Here is a 20,525-nt window from a genome sequence, read left to right on the forward strand (position 1 = left end):
AATTTGTTCATCAGTTTTGCGATCTCTCTAAAACAATTTTTCCCTTCTATCTTTCCTTTTTCCATTTATTATTATTATTATTATTATTATTATTATTATTATCATCATAAATTAAAATTTGAGTTCAAGAAACAATTTTCCCTGTAACAAACAAAACATGTACAGATATGCAACTATACACACTAAACGCAGATGTTTGCACATTTGCAGATGTGCAGGTATTTTTGTACAATGAGTGCATACTTTGTGTTATATCTTACAGCTGAGAATGGCGGGCCTGCCACGAATTAACTTTAATGCAACTCTAAAATATGTTACTGTAAGCAAACAAATAATAAAATAAATCGTATTTTCGAAAGAAATTAACGCAAATAAGCAAAAAAAAAAAAAAGTAAATAGACTGTAACCATTGCCAAGTTTGTTCTGTTTATTTCTTTTCATTTGAATTTGGCAAAAACGAAACCAGGAGTACCTGATGAGTATTATCTTGACATATGACATGTTATCACTGGTTACATGATTCGCGCATGCGCACAAGCTGCCGGGCCGGAGGCGGGCAGAAAGTTTGTTGATGTTCCACGAGCGAGATGCGACGAACGTTTTGAAGATGGATTTTCTTATCATCACACATTATAATTTGACATTCCCGTGAAAACAAGATCGAGTTGATAAATAATCATAAAAGCCAGCCAGAACCAGCACGACGACACCCCGGAACCGGGTCAGGGATCGGAACCGACGCCACATGTTCCGCCATTCAGCGGGCTGATATTTCGTGAGTACATGGTGTGTAATATTTACTCTTCAAACTCGCGTGTAGAACTTCGTCAGATTGTTGATGTTTGTTTACGTGTAGCATCGAACCGTTGAATCGTTCGCCCGAAATGTTTCTGCGCAGGTGCGAGTGACGTAGCATAAATTAGTGAAATGCTCGAAGGCGGAGCGTTAAACTTCCAACGAGCCATTCACAGTAATGGTACGATTGGGTGGAGGTCTCCTATTGGTTCATGCCACAGTCGAAGATTGGATGAGGTGAAGTTGTGTCCATAACACCACACAGGGTAGCTTGTATTTCGCTGTTCAGTGCACCAAAATGTTCACCCTGTAGTTTTACACTGGCAGACGCAAAAAGGTAAATTCATGCACAACTGGTTTTTTACTGTTATGTTGTGTTCACATTGTAGCATCTCACTATAAACAAACATGAATGTAATAATTTGTATTACCACCAGCAATAATTTGTGTCTACAAAAATAAAGTAAAAAAAAATCATACATATATTAATTTATTTTGCTGTTGTGATTTGACAGTAAAACATAATGTCTCAATTTCAGTCATTCCCACAGATGCTTGAACGTGGCATTTAAAAAAATGAAGATTTTGGCTTCTTTGGCTGTATTAGTTTGTTTCAGTTCGAGCTGAATAGTAAGCAGAATGTGAAAGTAATTTAATGGTAGTAAGGTTTTATAGTCAGTTTTTGCAAATTATTTCAAGACAGTAGTGATCATTTATGATTATAACACAAAGCTTTAAACCTTGACACCTCAAGTATTTAGTTTTTGTGTCAATGAAATGTATTTGCTTAATTCTAGATCATAGATTAAAGGCGATCTTAAACGTTTTTCAACCTGAGCTCTATTTTTAGAAGTTGTAGGGTTCAACGTTTGCCTCTATAAAAATTATTTTATATAATTAGCACAGTATTGATTTAGGACGGAAAGACCATCCCGGTTTCGCAGATCGAACGGTCTCCCCTAAAAATTGGTCCGCCCTGCCTTCACTGCGCATGCATTATTATGCCGCGTTCACACCGGGCGCGACCAGACACCACAAATTCTCTTCGGTCACATGGCGATGGACACGCCACCATCGCCCGGTGTGTCACTCTGCTTTCACTGCAAAAATTCGCCCCAGTGCATCATCAAATAGGAGGAGCTTCCATTCTGCTCGCCGGCTCCGGTTGTCAGTCAAGTTAACATGACGGATCTTGATCACACGGAGCGAGTTGTTGTGGAAAGCTCCCAATTCGGAGAGTATCATCATTTGCTGCAAGAGCTGTGTCTGGATGACGGCCGCCTTCAGCGGTCCTTCCGCTTTTGCAGGACCCAGTTTGAGGACCTCCTGTCCCGTTCACGCGCGCACATGTAAACAATAAAAAAAAAAACTCCGCTGCTTGCTGTGGGGCTGCTCCTCGTTCTTCCCCAAAAAACTCTGTCATAATTGTTTTTAGAAACCAGTCACCATTTGTTTTATTATGCATCTGTGTAGTTAATGACTAAAATAATCTCCACGGACGATTCGCTCATGCGCGCACGTAAAAAAACCTCTGCTCCTGCTACTGTGGGGCTGCTGCTCGCTCCAAAAACTCTGTCATAATTGTGAAATAAAGGACAAAAGAGACATAAGTCCTGCTCACAGGCTGGTACCAGAGAGAGGACATGTTCACATCTTCAGTCAAACTCCAGACATCTCCACGTCACTACATATTCAGTCCCTGATTGGTCATTGCGGCCCGACAAGACGAAAAAGTTCAGATTTTTCAACTTGGGGAGGAGGGCGACGTGACGCGACGCGATATCGCGCCACAAACGTGCCAATCGCTCAAAATCACTTCATTCGCGTCCATCGCATTGCACTGCGTGAGTTGGCGCCTAAACGTGTCCTTACATAGGGATTACATGGCAACCTGTCGCTCGCGTCGCGCCCGGTGTGAACGTGGCATTAGCTGCGGTTCATGGATTATCACCTTGTTTCTGCTTAAAACTGGACTCCAGTCATCAGCTATCTCAGCAACAGATATCTGAAGCTTTTGTACCACAATCATTTCCACATAAATTCAGCATTATTTGTCATAAAAAATGGAGGAAGCGATCAGAGCACCGCAGCTACACGAGCTGCTAACTGATGCATTCACTGTGCATCGGTCATTTCAAAGCGTCACCAAGTATCATCTCGTTTCTGCTTAAAACTGACTTTAGAATGATTTAAGAGGTTTTACCTTGTCATCTGATGGTTAATAATCCCATTAATCCATTTGATCGCTTTGGGTGAAGAGACTCTGTCTCAGCGCTCCGAAATGACGCATGCGCAGTGGAGGCAGGGCGACCCAATTTTTAGGGGCGGACCGTTTGATCTGCAACACCGGGTTAACTGGCTGTTTAATGATGGCACGGGGCAAGCAAAGAACAATCACTAGAGGGCATTGTGTCTGACAGTGGGTGTTCAGCCACTAGTTAGTTTGTTCTCATTGCAGTTGATGTCACTTACTCAGTGATCGTGTTCCTGTCATGTTTTTACACATCTACCACATGTGTTGGCTTGTCATTTAAATTTTTTCAGCAGTAAATACACTTTGTATGTGTGTGTGAAAGGTGCCTGACTCAAACACATAGAAGATGAGTCGCTTCTTAAATGTCCTGCGCAGCTGGTTGGTGATGGTGTCTGTCATCGCCATGGGAAACACGGTGCAGAGTTTCAGAGATCACAGCTTCTTGTCAGAGAAGCTCTACACCGGCATGCCAGAGTTCGGTAAGCAAACTGTCGTCGGCTTTCAGACAAGCTGCAACAACATGCGTATCTTTCACATGAGTCTAAGACTTCCAAGGGTGCGAAAATTAATAAAAACAGCATAATTACAAAAGAAACATATGTATATAACATGACAGATGGACCAAAAATAACATTTAAAGGTGTATGTCCTTTAGGGTTATGATTTAAGTCATAAAAAGAAATTTCTTTGGTACCACTATAATTTTAATTATTAACCTTTAAATAAGGGATTAAGGGCTTAAATAAAATGCGTAACAACAATTTAATTAACAAAACATACCAAAGACTAAACTGTATGATACTAATGTGTTATAAACAATTAAAAGGTTTTAATTTTATATTTTACGTGGGCAGTAATGTCTAACAAATCAGTAAGTTGACATTTGCAAAAGTGTATGATGCACAATTTTAAATTGTAACTTTAACACTCTCAGAGTTAAGTGCTACAGCCCCCTTGCAGCCCCTTCCAAAAGTATTGAACCAACAAAAGGCCACCCCCAAAATACTAAAAACATGACTAAATGACAGTAATGCTTAAACAAGTCGTATTTCACTTAGGTCTCACACTCTGTTGTGTGGCCTGTAGCCAGGAGGGGTTCAAGGGGTTCGGACAAACCGCCCACTTTTGCCACGATTTTTTGTACTGGTGCCTGTTCGGGGTCTGTACCGGATCACTGTATTATCAAAGTACCAGTACATATTCAGTACGTGCACCTGTAATCACTCCCTGCGTTTACATCAGCGTTTGATGCTGCGTGCTGTCAGTCCACTGTTTTGTGCAGCAGGCCTGAGTTGAAAAAAAAAAGGGTTCCCTTCTGTGCCTCATAGCGCGAGGACACAGAGACCAAATAGCAGAGTGCTTAGTTAAAAACATATTTTTAAACTTTTCTTTTCTTTCAAACTCTGTGCTAATCTGTGAGTGCCCTTGCTGTGGTTAAACTAAAAACAAAGCTATAGACGCATTACAACAAATCCTAATTTTTTTTTTCTTCAAATATGCCTAAAGTCTCTTTCTGAGGATGGCGTGAAGTTAAAAGTGCTGACAAAACCTTCTTACCTCTAAATTAGGTCATGCCTTCCACATAAATACACAGTTTCTCCATTCTGCCTGCTCAGAGACTGCAAGCGAATCCAGGCGGAAAGAGGGTGTTGTGGGTGGGGTGCCCCTTAAATAAAGGTCCACTTTTGTAGACATTTTTTCATACTAATAGAATATTACTATTACTATTTATAATAATAATAATAATAATCATATTTTTAACAACTAAAATCAGTATTACTCTGGGCCTGAGTTTTACGACAGTTCTGCACTGTTTAATTGATGAGCTGTATAAAAATAAGTTTACTTAATTTATCTTTTCTGCATAACTACATAACTAATGTCTAAGCTCGGGTATTACTGGGTCTGTTTAAGGTTCTAGCTTTAAAAGCAGGTCATTTAAAAGTTCAGGAAGCCATAAATATGATAATGATTATGGCTCTTGCGGTTAGTATGTGTTTGATAACTGTTTGAGGTTTGATCAACAGATAAACTCTGTTGTCAAAGCAAGTTGTCTATGTCTTCCGGCTAAAGAAAAGTCCATCAGTTCCAGACTTTATTATTGTAATGCACTTTATGCTGGTATTAGCCAGTCTTCTCTTGCACGCCTCCAACTTGTGTAAAATGCTGCTGCTTGTTTTTTAATGAACACTTCCAGAAGTGAGCATATTACGCCTGTACTTTACTCACTCCACTGGCTTCCAGTTAATTTTAGAATTGATTTTAAAGCTATTAACGGCCTTGCACCATCTTACTTGTTTGAACTTTTAACTCTCTGCACTTACAGTAGGACATTACAGGCGTCTGGTCAACTTTAACTGGATGTTCTGAGGCCAAAATATAAACTCTGGGGCGAGTGTGTTTTTGCAGTAGCTGAACCCAGACTGTGGAACAAGTTAACTCCTGATTTAAGCACTATTTCTGACCCAGCACTTTTTAAATTAAAGCTCAAGACTTATTTATTTTAAATGGCTGTTAACACCTGGTGGTGCTGTGACATGTTTTGTTTGTAGGTGCCTTTTTAATTCTGTTGTGTATTTGTTATATTTTTGTAAATTCTTGTTCTTTGATTTTACTGTAAAACACTTTGGACACCGTCTCGCTGCTGGAAAGGGCGATAGAAATAAATGATTGATTGATTGATTGATTGATTGATTGATTGATAGTAATCATATCAAACAAACAATTTGTCAATTTATCAATCAATTTGGGGTGAAGGCAAATAAAAGGTGAAAATGTATGAAAAAAATACAAATACCACACATATTAGGCAGTCCAACTAAATTTGTTGGGGGGTGGGGGGGCGTTGGATAGTCATCAAAAAAACCCTGTAGAATGCATCCTTGGACGTCAAAAACCCACAAATCCCCCCCCCCCCCCCCCCTTTTCAGATCCTGACTACTGACCTGGTTGTTATTGTTCCACTCCCTCAAGAAGCTTCAGAATGCCCCATTTTGATCTCAGATTTTCAAAAGGTCCGCACCTGTCCCTCACCCTGCTTCCTCTCATCTGGTGTTGCCGCCTTGCTAAATTTTCCTTGAAAAAAACCCTGGTAGAGATTTAGGTCTTATACAAACTCAGTGGATAAAAAGTTTCTGTGCTCATCACTCGTAAGAAATACAGATGGATTTGTTTTCCTTTTGATCCTTTAACACTGTTTCCATTTCCATCCACTTCCCCAGTCAATGGTCTCCAAGCTCGAACATTTGGAATTTGGACATTGCTGTCATCAATTATTCGCTGTGCCTGTGCCATCGATATCCAGAACAGAATGTAAGACCAGCTTCACGCACCTTGTTTTATTCATCAGTTTTTATTTTGTGACGTTGTGTGATGTCGGCCCCTACAGGCTGTATCACATCACCTTATGGACGTTTGTGCTCGCATTGGGTCATTTTCTGTCTGAAGCCTTTGTCTATAAAACTGCACCGCTCACTATAGGGGTCATGGCACCGCTCATCGTGGCAGGTGAGTACAGAACAAACTGAGGCGTGATGAGAATACAGTGGGGAAAATAAGTATTTGAACACCCTGCAGTTTTGCAAATTTTCCCAGTTAGAAATCATGGAGGGTCTGAAATTTTCATCTTAGGTGCATGTCCACTGTGAGAGACATAATCTAAAAAAAAAAAATCCGGAAATCACAATGTATGCTTTTTTTAATAATTGTATGTTACTGCTGCAAATAAGTATTTGAACACCGACCAACCAGCAAGAATTCTGGCTCACACAGACCTGTTAATTTTCCTTTAAGAAGCCCTCTTATTCTGCACTCTTTACCTGTATCAATTGCACCTGTTTGAACTTGTTCCCTGCATAAAAGACACCTGTTCACACACTCAATCACACTCCAACCTGTCCACCATAGCCAAGACCAAAGAGCTGTCTAAGGACACCAGGGACAAAACTGTAGACCTGCACAAGGCTGGGATGGACTACAGGACAACAGGCAAGCAGCTTGGTAGAGGACAACTGTTATGATTATTTATTAGAAAGTGGAAGAATCACAAGATGACTGTCAATCTCCCTCGGTCTGGGATTCCATGCAAGATCTCACTTTGTGGGGTACGGATGATTCTGAGAAAGCTCAGAACTACACAGGAGGACCTGGTCAGTGACCTGAAGAGAGCTGGGACCACAGTCACAAAGATTACATTAGTAACACATGATGCTGTCATGGTTTAAAATCCTGCAGGGCAGCAAGGTCCCCCTGCTCAAGCCAGCACATGTCCAGGCCCGTTTGAAGTTCACCAGTGACCATCTGGATGATCCAGAGGAGGCATGGGAGAAGGTCATGTGGTCAGATGAGACCAGAATAGAGCTTTTTGGAATCAACTCCACTTACCATGTTTAGAGGGTGAGAACAACCCCAAGAAAACCATCCCAACCGTGAAGCATGAGGGTGGAAACATCATACTCTGGGGGTGCTCTTCTGCAAAGGGGACAGGACGACTGCACCGTATTGAAGGGAGGATGGATGGGGTCACGTATTGCGAGATTTTGGCAAGCAACCTCCTTCCCTCAGTAAGAGCATTGAAGATGGGTCATGGCTGGGTCTTCCAGCATGACAATGACCCCAAACACACAGCCAGGGCAACTAAGGAGGGGCTCCGTAAGAAGCATTTTGAGGTCCTGGAGTGGCCTGGACAGTCTCCAGACCTGAATTCAATAGAAAATCTTTGGAGGGAGCTGAAGCTCCAAACCTGAAAGATCTAGAGAAGATCTGTATGGAGGAGTGGACCAAAATCCCTGCTGCAGTGTGTGCAAACCTGGTGAAAAACTACAGGAAACGTTTGCTCTCTTTGTAATTTTTTTTTAGATTATGTCTCTCACAGTGGACGTGCACGTAAGATGAAATTTCAGACCCCTCCATGATTTCTAAGTGGGAGAACTTGCAAAATTGCAGGGTGTTCAAATACTTATTTTCCTCACTGTGTATTTATACTCTTTAAATCAGTCAAATGAAGAAGATGCAACTAACAGTAAAACCTGTTACTGTACATTTTGCTGTTTATCCACATATAGTCCCATCAGTTAACACTTTCAGGAGATTTTCAGCACTAACACATCAGTACCCATCTAGGCACACAACAAAAAGCTATGATAACCACAAAGAAATGTTTGTCACATAAATATGGAGTAATCACCAATAACTGTTCAATCAAGGATTGCATATACAACCCCTGGCAAAAATTATGGAATCACCGGCCTCGGAGGATGTTCATTCAGTTGTTTAATTTTGTAGGAAAAAAGCAGATCACAGACATGACACAAAACTAAAGTCATTTCAAATGGCAACTTTCTGGCTTTAAGAAACACTATAAGAAATCAGTAAAAAAAAATTTGTGGCAGTCAGTAACAGTTACTTTTTTAGACCAAGCAGAGGGAAAAAATATGGAATCACTCAATTCTGAGGAAAAAAATTATGGAATCATGAAAAACTAAAGAACGCTCCAACACATCACTAGTATTTTGTTGCACCACCTCTGGCTTTTATAACAGCTTGCAGTCTCTGAGGCATGGACTTAATGAGTGACAAACAGTACTCTGAATCAATCTGGCTCCAACTTTCTCTGATTGCTGTTGCCATATCAGCTTTGCAGGTTGGAGCCTTGTCATGGACCACTTTCTTCAACTTCCACCAAAGATTTTCAATTGGATTAAGATCCGGACTATTTGCAGGCCATGACATTGACCCTATGTGTCTTTTTGCAAGGAATGTTTTCACAGTTTTTGCTCTATGGCAAGATGCATTATCATCTTGAGAAATTATTTCATCATCCCCAAACATCCTTTCAATTGATGGGATAAGAAAAGTGTCCAAAATATCAATGTAAACTTGTGCATTTATTGATGATGTAATGATAGCCATCTCCCCAGTGCCTTTACCTGACATGCAGCCCCATATCAATGACTGTGGAAATTTACATGTTCTCTTCAGGCAGTCATCTTTATGAATCTCATTGGAACGGCACCAAACAAAAGTTCCAGCATCATCACCTTGCCCAATGCAGATTCGAGATTCATCACTGAATATGACTTTCATCCAGTCATCCACAGTCCACGATTGCTTGTCCTTAGCCCATTGTAACCTTGTTTTCTTCTGTTTAGGTGTTAGATGGCTTTCGTTTAGCTTTTCTGTATGTAAATATAGCACCTTCAACTGCACCACAGACTAAAACAGTTAAATGTGGTCTATTAAACATTAGGTCTCTCTCTTCTAAGTCCCTGTTAGTAAATGATATAATAATTGATCAACATATTGATTTATTCTGCCTTACAGAAACCTGGTTACAGCAGGATGAATATGTTAGTTTAAATGAGTCAACACACCCGAGTCACACTAACTGCCAAAATGCTCGTAGCACGGGCCGAGGCGGAGGATTAGCAGCAATCTTCCATTCCAGCTTATTAATTAATCAAAAACCCAGTCAGAGCTTTAATTCATTTGAAAGCTTGACTCTTAGTCTTGTCCATCCAAATTGGAAGTCCCAAAAACCAGTATTATTTGTTATTATCTATCGTCCACCTGGTCGTTACTGTGAGTTTCTCTGTGAATTTTCAGACCTTTTGTCTGATTTAGTGCTTAGCTCAGATAAGATAATTATAGTGGGCGATTTTAACATCCACACAGATGCTGAGAATGACAGCCTCAACACTGCATTTAATCTATTATTAGACTCAATTGGCTTTGCTCAAAATGTAAATGAGTCCACCCACCACTTTAATCATATCTTAGATCTTGTTTTGACTTATGGTATGGAAATTGAAGACTTAACAGTATTCCCTGAAAAATCCCTTCTGTCTGATCATTTCTTAATAACATTTATATTTACTCTGATGGACTACCCAGCAGTGGGGAATAAGTTTCATTACACTAGAAGTCTTTCAGAAAGCGCTGTAACTAGGTTTAAGGATATGATTCCTTCTTTATGTTCTCTAATGCCATATACCAACACAGTGCAGAGTAGCTACCTAAACTCTGTAAGTGAGATAGAGTATCTCGTCAGTAGTTTTACATCCTCATTGAAGACAACTTTGGATGCTGTAGCTCCTCTGAAAAAGAGAGCTTTAAATCAGAAGTGCCTGACTCCGTGGTATAACTCACAAACTCGCAGCTTAAAGCAGATAACCCATAAGTTGGAGAGGAAATGGCGTCTCACTAATTTAGAAGATCTTCACTTAGCCTGGAAAAAGAGTCTGTTGCTCTATAAAAAAAAGCCCTTCGTAAAGCTAGGACATCTTACTACTCATCACTAATTGAAGAAAATAAGAACAACCCCAGGTTTCTTTTCAGCACTGTAGCCAGGCTGACAAAGAGTCAGAGCTCTATTGAGCCGAGTATTCCTTTAACTTTAACTAGTAATGACTTCATGACTTTCTTTGCTAATAAAATTTAAACTATTAGAGAAAAAATTACTCATAACCATCCCAAAGAGGTATCGTTATCTTTGGCTGCTTTCAGTGATGCCGGTATTTGGTTAGACTCTTTCTCTCACATTGTTCTGTCTGAGTTATTTTCATTAGTTACTTCATCCAAACCATCAACATGTCTATTAGACCCCATTCCTACCAGGCTGCTCAAGGAAGCCCTACCATTATTTAATGCTTCGATCTTAAATATGATCAGTCTATCTTTATTAGTTGGCTATGTACCACAGGCTTTTAAGGTGGCAGTAATTAAACCATTACTTAAAAAGCCATCACTTGACCCAGCTATCTTAGCTAATTATAGGCCAATCTCCAACCTTCCTTTTCTCTCAAAAATTCTTGAAAGGGTAGTTGTAAAACAGCTAACTGATCATCTGCAGAGGAATGGTCTATTTGAAGAGTTTCAGTCAGGTTTTAGAATTCATCATAGTACAGAAACAGCATTAGTGAAGGTTACAAATGATCTTCTTATGGCCTCAGACAGTGGACTCATCTCTGTGCTTGTTCTGTTAGACCTCAGTGCTGCTTTTGATACTGTTGACCATAAAATTTTATTACAGAGATTAGAGCATGCCATAGGTATTAAAGGCACTGCTCTGTGGTGGTTTGAATCATATTTATCTAATAGATTACAATTTGTTTATGTAAATGGAGAATCTTCTTCACAGACTAAGGTTAATTATGGAGTTCCACAAGGTTCTGTGCTAGGACCAATTTTATTCACTTTATACATGCTTCCCTTAGGGAGTATTATTAGACGGCATTGCTTAAATTTTCATTGTTACGCAGATGATACCCAGCTTTATCTATCCATGAAGCCAGAGGACACACACCAATTAGCTAAACTGCAGGATTGTCTTACAGACATAAAGACATGGATGACCTCTAATTTCCTGCTTTTAAACTCAGATAAAACTGAAGTTATTGTACTTGGCCCCATAAATCTTAGAAACATGGTGTCTAACCAGATCCTTACTCTGGATGGCATTACCCTGACCTCTAGTAATACTTTGAGAAATCTTGGAGTCATTTTTGATCAGGATATGTCATTCAAAGCGCATATTAAACAAATATGTAGGACTGCTTTTTTGCATTTACGCAATATCTCTAAAATTAGAAAGGTCTTGTCTCAGGGTGATGCTGAAAAACTAATTCATGCATTTATTTCCTCTAGGCTGGACTATTGTAATTCATTATTATCAGGTTGTCCTAAAAGTTCCCTGAAAAGCCTTCAGTTAATTCAAAATGCTGCAGCTAGAGTACTAACGGGGACTAGAAGGAGAGAGCATATCTCACCCATATTGGCCTCTCTTCATTGGCTTCCTGTTAATTCTAGAATATAATTTAAAATTCTTCTTCTTACTTATAAGGTTTTGAATAATCAGGTCCCATCTTATCTTAGGGACCTCATAGTACCATATCACCCCAATAGAGCGCTTCGCTCTGACTGCAGGCTTACTTGTAGTTCCTAGGGTTTGTAAGAGTAGAATGGGAGGCAGAGCCTTCAGCTTTCAGGCTCCTCTCCTGTGGAACCAGGTCCCAATTCAGATTAGGGAGACAGACACCCTCTCTACTTTTAAGATTAGGCTTAAAACTTTCATTTTTGCTAAAGCTTATAGTTAGGGCTAGATCAGGTGATCCTGAACCATCCCTTAGTTATGCTGCTATAGACTTAGACTGCTGGGGGGTTCCCATGATGCACTGAGTGTTTCTTTCTCTTTTTGCTCTGTATGCACCACTCTGCATTTAATCATTAGTGATTGATCTCTGCTCCCCTCCACAGCATGTCTTTTTCCTGGTTCTCTCCCTCAGCCCCAACCAGTCCCAGCAGAAGACTGCCCCTCCCTGAGCCTGGTTCTGCTGGAGGTTTCTTCCTGTTAAAAGGGAGTTTTTCCTTCCCACTGTCGCCAAGTGCTTGCTCACAGGGGGTCGTTTTGACCGTTGGGGTTTTTACGTAATTATTGTATGGCCTTGCCTTACAATATAAAGCACCTTGGGGCAACTGTTTGTTGTGATTTGGCGCTATATAAATAAAATTGATTGATTGATTGATTAAATCCCATTTCCTTTAGGTGGTTTCTTACAGTTCGGTCACAGACGTTGACTCCAGTTTCCTCCCATTCGTTCCTCATTTGTTTTGTTGTGCATTTTCGATTTTTGAGACATATTGCTTTAAGTTTTCTGTCTTGACGCTTTGATGTCTTCCTTGGTCTACCAGTATGTTTGCCTTTAACAACCTTCCCACGTTGTTTGTATTTGGTCCAGAGTTTAGACACAACTGACTGTGAACAACCAACATCCTTTGCAACATTGCGTGATGATTTACCCTCTTTTAAGAGTTTGATAATCCTCTCCTTTCATTCAATTGACATCTCTCGTGTTGGAGCCATGATTCATGTCAGTCCACTTGGTGCAACAGCTCTCCAAGGTGTGATCACTCCTTTTTAGATGCAGACTAACGAGCAGATCTGATTTGATGCAGGTGTTAGTTTTGGGGATGATAATTTACAGGGTGATTCCATAATTTATTCCTCAGAATTGAGTGACTCCATATTTTTTTCCCTCTGCATGGTCTAAAAAAGTAATTGTTACTGACTGCCACAATTTTTTTTCCTGATTTCTTATAGTGTCTCTTAAAGCCAGATAGTTGCCATTTGAAATTACTTTAGTTTTGTGTCATGTCTGTGATCTGCTTTTTTTTTTTTCTACAAAATTAAACAACTGAATGAACATCCTCCAAGGCCGGTGATTCCGTAATTTTTGCCAGGGGTTGTATTTAAAGATGAAAACGTACACACCTAAACATGTGTTTCCTCTTCAAGAGGCATTTTTTAACAAGTGTGACTTAAACTCTGGAAAATATGGTCTTTTAAAAATATGCACTCCTTGATTGATCAGAACAGTTATTGGTGATTACTCCATATGTGACAAACATTTCTTTGTGGATATCGTAGCTTTTTGTGTGTGTGTGTGCCCACCTAGGTTTCTCTGTCTTTGGAATGCTGATCGGATTCCAGTATTTTCCAGAAACACAAGAGGACGTTGGAGCGCGACAGAAGAAACGTAACTAAAACCTAACATTTTAACATTGTTCCTACTCATGAACTCCTCACAATTCTGGTCTTGAAGAATGTGAGCTCCAGAAAATTGCAAAATGATCTATTTCGTACTGTGAAATAAATAAATTTGTTTTCTTACACAAATATTTACAGTTGACAATCCAGTTAAAAAAAAAAAAAAACGCTTGATAGTTATTTTTATGTGTGCTGTGATTTAATGCTGGAGTGACACGTGCTGGTTTGTAACTGTTCAACCTGCAAATGTTAATTTGTTCTGCATGAAATGGTAAGTTCACATTAAAAAGATGTGTTAAAAGAAAAGAATGGGAAATGATCAGTAAGTTCAGTTTTCCAATTTTAAACTTCATACAGCCCAGTAATCTACCTTGTTCATATCAGAATGTTTATTTTGTTCCATCAGACAACAGCTTGAAGTGTCAAGAATATAAAACTATGCTCTTCTGTACAGAAGTATCACAAATAGGTAAAGTTGTATCACCCTGGCGTATTCTATTTCCAGTGATGTAAATGTTTGTAGTTCCTATGGATTTTCCTATTTTTGTGCTATAAAATTATTTTACAAACTAAACATTTGATTTTCTTTTGTTTGATAGTAATAAGAAAATACTTTTAAATTCTAACCCAAATGTAAGGAGAGGAAAGCAGCAATCAAAACTGTTTCACCAGGATACAATGACAACAACAGGTGATGGTTGAAGCAACAAAACACTTTGATACAAATTAAAGTAATTCTGGATTTCTGCTTCAAGGATTCACAGGTGCAGGATACAGTGGTGTGCAAAGGTTTTATGCTTAATTTCCCTAAAACGTTTTAAAATAATGAAACTGGGATAAGTATGGATGTATTTGTAGATAATGTGATCACTTTTCAGCTAAAAAAAAAAAAAAAAAAAAAAAAAAGCTAAACAGCTTATTTTTGAAACCTAAAAACATACATGTGCACCTACAAAGAAAGTTTTTGTTTTTTTCTTATGAGGTTTGAAATTTGATAATTGGACATTTGGAAATTCAAATCCAATTTTCTGTTGACCCATTGATGGGGGTAATTTATAAACAAAAAAAGCAAAATTTTATTCAAATTCTAGGGTGCTTAAAACCTTTGCACAGAATTGAATTGCACAGAAACATTTGTAACAACAACAAAAACAAAACCCACCAAACTTGAGAATATAATTCATGGTATTCACAGTTTCAGGAGGTCACAGAATCCAGTGAGCACACAGTTTTAACATCTACACTTACCACAGTTAAAGACAATCTAACAGGAGGTATATGACCAGACTTACCACACTACTGCAAGAACATGTAAATGGAACAAGTGCTTGTATAGGAAACCTCTCACAGTAACAATTTTATCATACATTAAAGAAAAGAAAACAACAATTAATGACTTGTGCAAAATAATAAGTGTAATAAATTTTGGTTCATCCTAATTCTAATTCACTCAAAACTAATTTCTGACCTATTGTCAGAATGTAATAAGACCTTCTAAAAGTGTGCTGAGATGTATTTGTCACCAATAGTGTTCAGAAGTACTGCAATACTGAATGCAGGCAGAGCATCTTATTCTGCATTAACTGCTTATTTTAAAACACAGAAACCAAGAAAGTAAAAAAAAAATAAAATGGATGCTTTATTGGTCAGGTTTTAGATAACACAGTATAGGGGTCCTATCTTGACAATCTATAGCACATGGCCTAAAGTGCACAGCAAAGGTGCATTGGGGCTTGTCCAACTAAACATTGCTATTTTGTTCTCAGATTGGGTACATGGCAAAAAGGAGTTATATTTATTCTCTTATGTGATCATGAGTGCCCTTTGAGTGTAACATGAATTACCAGTTTGTCATCTATCACTTCCTTTAAGAGTCGTGTGCACTTGAACCTGGTGCATTTCAGTTTAGACGAATGACTCAGTAAGTAGCAGAAGTGAGGTTTTCTGGCAAAGAAACAGGTGTGCATGCAAAATGTCATTTCATTTTTTGTTTTTGTTTTTAATCCAGTGATCAGGAATCTGAGTGCTAACACACATCCCTGGGTGTAAGCAGAATGAGGGAATCTGTGTAATGCATATCTGAATAGTGCATCGTATAAATAACAGGAAAAACTGAGCTTGACTTTAAACTAGGTTTTTGGCAGCCTATGGTGCAAATAGAATCACTTCCTGCTTCCTTATGATCGCACTGCACCAACATTCCAGTTGATGACGCCTCATTTTAACATGAGCAGACCCACTGGTGGAAACTAGCAATAACTCATGCACCATGCTGTGCACAGCTTTGCATCAGGTGTATGATTGGACCCCAAATATTGGTCATTATGTGATTGCATAGAAAACTACATCATCAAAAGTGAATACAGTAGGATTGTAACAATTCTGCGTAAGAGTTTGAGATAATTGTAATGATTCAGTAAAGTGGCTGTTGCACTGCACAAAGATCAGTTATGCAAAAATATTTTCAGTGTGCATGATTGACCTGTGGTTGGTTTGGGCTGAGTTAAGCTCCACTTGGGATATTATTGTGAAACTCTCGTGTTCAAACCAGAACGCGGTGTTCATCCAGTACCTCACGTATAGAGGTTTTTTTTCTTCTTTTGTTTGTCTGTGGTCACACATGACGTTTTGTACGTCATTTTGTGAGGTCACCAGCTGGTGCTGTAATGCAAGAAACGTGTTTCTGGCCGTTTCCGTCATCCTCCTTAGAACTTCATTCCCAGTATTTCAGGAGGAGATGTATCTGTTTCAAGCTCAGCTGTGTATTTCTGCAAAAATTAAAACCACAAATGAATAAAAACAGAAAAGAGAACAAACAAAGAAAGACAACACAGCGCTGACGCAACTATAAAATGCACTGAAAAAAATTACTCCGTGTGACATTAATGTAACAGAAACTGTTGGTTAGTTACAAAGTGCATTTTTTTTCCTCTTGTCTAAAAAGGTATGCACATAAACGCCATGTCATAGTACAACCCCAAATCAGCAGATGTCCGGACAGGATAGAAAATCCAAATTAAAAAGTAATCACAGTGATTCTTGCATTTACTTTAGCGTTTATTTCATTGCAAGCAGCATGAAACCAAGATGGTTTGTGTGGTCAGTTTAATTTCTTTTATTAATGTACATCCAATCCAAAAAATTGGTAGTCCAATTCCTACCCATAGAGCTACCCACTTTCTTCTGTGCACAACATTTATTACTTCATATCAGCTTTTTGTGTAGATGTCTACACTTGAGAACTGAAGAATTGATCCCAATGTGTTTCGAGTACCAATAATGACAGATTTTCAAACTGATCTTTTGTAAAAGTACCCACAGAGTTCTGTGTTCACAGACACTTAAACACAGTTTGAATTATAGGGTGTAACTAAACCCCTAAATAAGACTTTGACCATCCAAAAGAAGCGATAAAGACAACAGCTTGGGGGTTTCACAACATTTATAGAATCTTCTTACTTTTAACTGATTACAATATAATTACCATATTCGTGCTTGGAACAAACTTGTAACACAATCTTAAAATGGACCATACTATTTCTTAAAAGATAGTTGTCTTTTCTAGGGGAGGTGATGTTCTAGTGGTTAAGGCATTGGTCTTGAGACCAGAAGATCCTCATTTCAAATCCCAGCCTGACTGGGCAAGGTCTTTAATCCCCTATTGCTCCCGGTGTGTAGTGAGCACCTTGTATGGCAGCACCCTCACGTCGGGGTGAATGTGAGGCATTATTTGTAAAGTGCTTTGAGCGTTTGATGCAGATGGAGAAGCGCTATATAAATCCATGACAAATGCAGTCCATTTGTCTACTTGCCTCACTCGCGCCATTATTTTGGTCCAATGCTCAATGCAAAGCTGTAACAGGCTAAAGTAAGTAGCTGTTGAGCTTGATTAACACTTTATGTTCAGAGGTTCTGAACTACATTGTTTCAAGTGTCTACAGATGAATGCTGATGCTAACTTTAGCTAGTTTAGAAACTTTTGCTTTAAATTCCAGTTTAATGAATATTACACCAAGGATCAGCTCTGAGCCCTTTCTTGTTTGCAGTGGTGATGGACAAGTTGACAGATGAAATCAGACAGGAGTCCCCATGGACTATGATGTTTGCAGATGACATTGTGATCTGTAGTGAGAGTAGAGTGCAAGTTGAGTCTAGTCTGGAGAGGTGGAGATATGCTCTGGAGAGCAAGGGAATGAAAGTCAGTAGAAGCAAGACTGAGTACATGTGTGTGAATGGGAGGGAGCCCAGTGGAATAGTGCGGTTGCAACGAGTAGAAGTGGTGAAAATAGATGAGTTTAAATATTTGTGGTCAGCTGCTCAAAGTAATGGAGAGTGTGGTAAAGAGGTGAAGAAGAGAGTGCAGCCAGGGTGGAGAAAGGTGGCAGGAGTGATTTGTGACTGAAGAATATCAGCAAGAGTGAAGGGGAAAGTTTACAAGACAGTAGTGAGACCAGCTATGTTGTACGGTTTAGAGACGGTGGCACTAACAAAAAGACAGGTGGCAAAGCTGAAGATGTTGAGATTCTCTTTGGGAGTGACAAGAATGGACAAGATTAGGAATGAACATATCAGAGGGACAGCTCAGGTGGGACGGTTTGGAGACAAAGTCAGAGGGGCAAGATTGAGATAGATGGTTTGGACATTTGCAGAGGAGGGACCCAGGTTATATAGGGAGAGGGATGATAAGGATGGAACCACCAGGCAGCAGGAGAAGAGGGAGGCCAAAGAGGAGGTTTATGGATGTGCTGAACAGGAAGGTGAGAAGAAACTGCCTGAAAACATCTTACAAAAAAACAAAATCCTAACCTGTTTTGGAACAAGATTCTTTGGACAGTTGAAACCAAGATTAAGTTGTACCAGAAATATGAGAAGAGACGAGCGAGGATAAAGAAAGAAATGACTCATGATCATCTGTGAAGAACTTGGTGGAGATAGTAAACGGCAGAAGCGTGTGTAGCTACCAATAGAAGTGGGTCACTGGTGTTTATTGATGATGTGATCGCTAATGGAAGTAGCATAATGAATTCGGAAGTGTTCAGAGACATAAGTATTATCTACTCACTAATGGACAGGATGGTGATTCACAGTGCTCGTGGATAATAACCCAAAACATAGTGCCAAAGCAACGCAAGAGCTCAACACAAAGAAATGGAATATCCTTAAATGAAAGTCATTCAACTGACCTCAACTCAATACTGTGTGCTTTTCGTTTAGTGAAGATAAAACCAAGGGCAGAAAGACCCACAAACAAGCAGCAAGTGAAGGAGGATGCAGTAAATGCCTGGCAAAGCATCTCAAGAGAGGAAACTTGGCATTTGAAGTCTGGAACACATCCACGTGTTCCAGACATTGATTACAAATCATTTTCATCAGTGTGCTAACAATAATCTTTATGTTTAGAAACATGTTGGATTTACTTTTGGCCTCTGATGAGGCAGAGACTGTGTATAAAAATAGTTTTAATTCCTCAATAGTTAATGCAATGTTTTTATTTAACCTTTTATATAAAAGCAGAAAGTCAACACATTAATCACTTTGACTGCTTAATTTCAGCTGTAATGTGTATAGAGGTAGCATTACAAAATTGTGCAACTGTCCCAAGTACCTTGGGGTTTTGGTCACGAGTGGGGGTAAGTTGGAGCGTGAGGTTGATAGACGGATTGGGACGGTGTCTGATGTTTGCAGACACTGAAGGCAAGACTCTTGCTTTAACAGTCAATTTATGCTCCCATCGTGACCCGTAGATGGTCATGACCTATCATCCCTGGTTCTCAAGACCAGGCACCTAAGTGGCTCTACTCTACTCTTCTATTCTACTCTTCTTTTTTTAGATATACCTTAGCATACACTAGTAGAGTTCTACTTTAGAATTGGAATATATTATAGAAGACATACCTTACTGAATTTTCATGAACTTTGGGAAATGACCAAAAGAATAAGATTGCAGATACAAGCAGCGAAAGGAGGTTTCTCCATCAGGTATCTGGGCTTACACTCAGACAGTGTGAGAAGCTTGACTATCCAGGAGGTACTTGGAGTAGAACTGCTGCTTCATTGCATTGAAAGGAGCTATTTGAGGTGGTTCAGTTATCTGGTGAGGATGCCCCCTGGACGTTTTTGTACAGAGACCTTCCATGTATGCCCAACTGGGATGTGGCCATATGGGAAACCCAGGACACGCTGAAGGGATTATGTTTCTCAGCTGGTTTAGGACTGCATCAGCATTCCCAGGAAGAGTTAGAGGACTTGGCCAAGTATAAGGAAGTGTAGGTTGGGCTGCTTGGTCTATTGCCGCCGCAACCCTAATAAGTGGTAGAAAATGAATGAATGTCCAAATGCTTACGAGTCCAAATGCTCGTATGTACCTGACTGTAGGTAGGTTGAAGAAGGACCAGTAAATACTATATAGGCCCTGAGCCTCATTTGTACTGGTGCCTAGCTCCAGAACCCATAGCATAAAATGGATGAGAGTCTACAACTCTCTGGATAGGACACCAGTCCATTGAAAGTTTGTTCCCCAGTCAAGGCTGGTACCCGTTTACAGCTGGGTGGACTTTGGTAATGAATAGATGAAGTGTGATGTCCACAGACACTGGAAAGGTGTGTGACCAGGAGTCAAACCCATTTCTACACACTGGTAAACTCCGAGCCCACCGAGGTACCTGCTATAGGGTAGGTAAGTATACAACTTGAGAAATTGACCAAATTTGTGCTTGTTTTTGATGTTATACCTCAGATTCCCCAAAAGAAAATTAAACCCGCTTTTCTTTTTATTAATACTAGGTTATTGTGTGTATGGACTGTTGTATTATTCCAGTTATTTATGCAAAGTGGGCTTTATTAAAAAAAGTTTGCCAACATGATGTTACTTGGAGAACACTGGAGGGAGCCAGTGAGCTGCCAAATAAAGTGGAGCTGCACAATCAGCAAACA

At 39.5% G+C, this 20,525-nt stretch overlaps 2 protein-coding genes and 1 long non-coding RNA gene across 6 annotated transcripts in view; 2 read left to right on the top strand and 1 right to left on the bottom strand.

Moving 5' to 3' along the window:
• The first annotated feature begins 541 nt into the window (after nt 1-541).
• Nucleotides 542-13,759, top strand: erg28 (ergosterol biosynthesis 28 homolog). Of its 3 annotated transcripts, none has more exons than XM_034195146.1 (5): nt 542-786; nt 3,372-3,528; nt 6,271-6,361; nt 6,438-6,556; nt 13,501-13,759. In XM_034195146.1, exons 2-5 carry the CDS (start codon nt 3,396-3,398, stop codon nt 13,587-13,589), a joined length of 432 nt encoding a protein of 143 aa, XP_034051037.1. In that variant the 5' UTR covers nt 542-786; nt 3,372-3,395; the 3' UTR covers nt 13,590-13,759. The 3 variants fall into 3 exon arrangements, with proteins under 3 accessions (XP_034051037.1, XP_034051038.1, XP_034051039.1); XM_034195147.1 differs by having other exon boundaries at nt 542-775; XM_034195148.1 differs by lacking the exon at nt 542-786 and adding an exon at nt 832-1,132.
• The window catches only part of flvcr2a (FLVCR heme transporter 2a), a 41,702-nt gene continuing 26,098 nt past the window's right edge, over nt 4,922-20,525 (bottom strand). Inside the window, exons 10-11 of one of the 2 annotated variants that reach the window (XR_004566758.1) lie at nt 15,626-16,360; nt 4,922-4,932 (exon numbers count right to left, since the gene is read on the bottom strand). Coding sequence is in view for 1 of the 2 variants with exons in the window: in XM_034195144.1 (XP_034051035.1) it covers nt 16,298-16,360 (63 nt within the window). In the remaining variant the exon portion in view is untranslated. Of the gene's footprint in view, nt 4,933-14,121; nt 16,361-20,525 lie in introns of those variants that run through there. The other variant, XM_034195144.1, reaches the window with a different exon arrangement.
• LOC117531960 lies at nt 14,023-14,472 on the top strand. Its single transcript, XR_004566759.1, has 2 exons — nt 14,023-14,254; nt 14,348-14,472. It is a non-coding gene; the product is annotated as an uncharacterized LOC117531960 (long non-coding RNA).

Source organism: Thalassophryne amazonica, chromosome 19 (genome assembly GCF_902500255.1).
Source record: "Thalassophryne amazonica chromosome 19, fThaAma1.1, whole genome shotgun sequence".
NCBI classification, from domain to species: Eukaryota; Metazoa; Chordata; class Actinopteri; order Batrachoidiformes; family Batrachoididae; genus Thalassophryne; species Thalassophryne amazonica.

What these genes read in the sequence shown, in the direction of transcription:
- erg28 (XM_034195146.1), top strand. Translation starts at nt 3,396, where the DNA reads ATGAGTCGCTTCTTAAATGTCCTGCGCAGCTGGTTGGTGATGGTGTCT. An exon ending in CACCGGCATGCCAGAGTTCG is followed by an intron (nt 3,529 to 6,270) that starts GTAAGCAAACTG and finishes CCACTTCCCCAG; the next exon opens with TCAATGGTCTCCAAGCTCGA. An exon ending in GGCACCGCTCATCGTGGCAG is followed by an intron (nt 6,557 to 13,500) that starts GTGAGTACAGAA and finishes GTGCCCACCTAG; the next exon opens with GTTTCTCTGTCTTTGGAATG.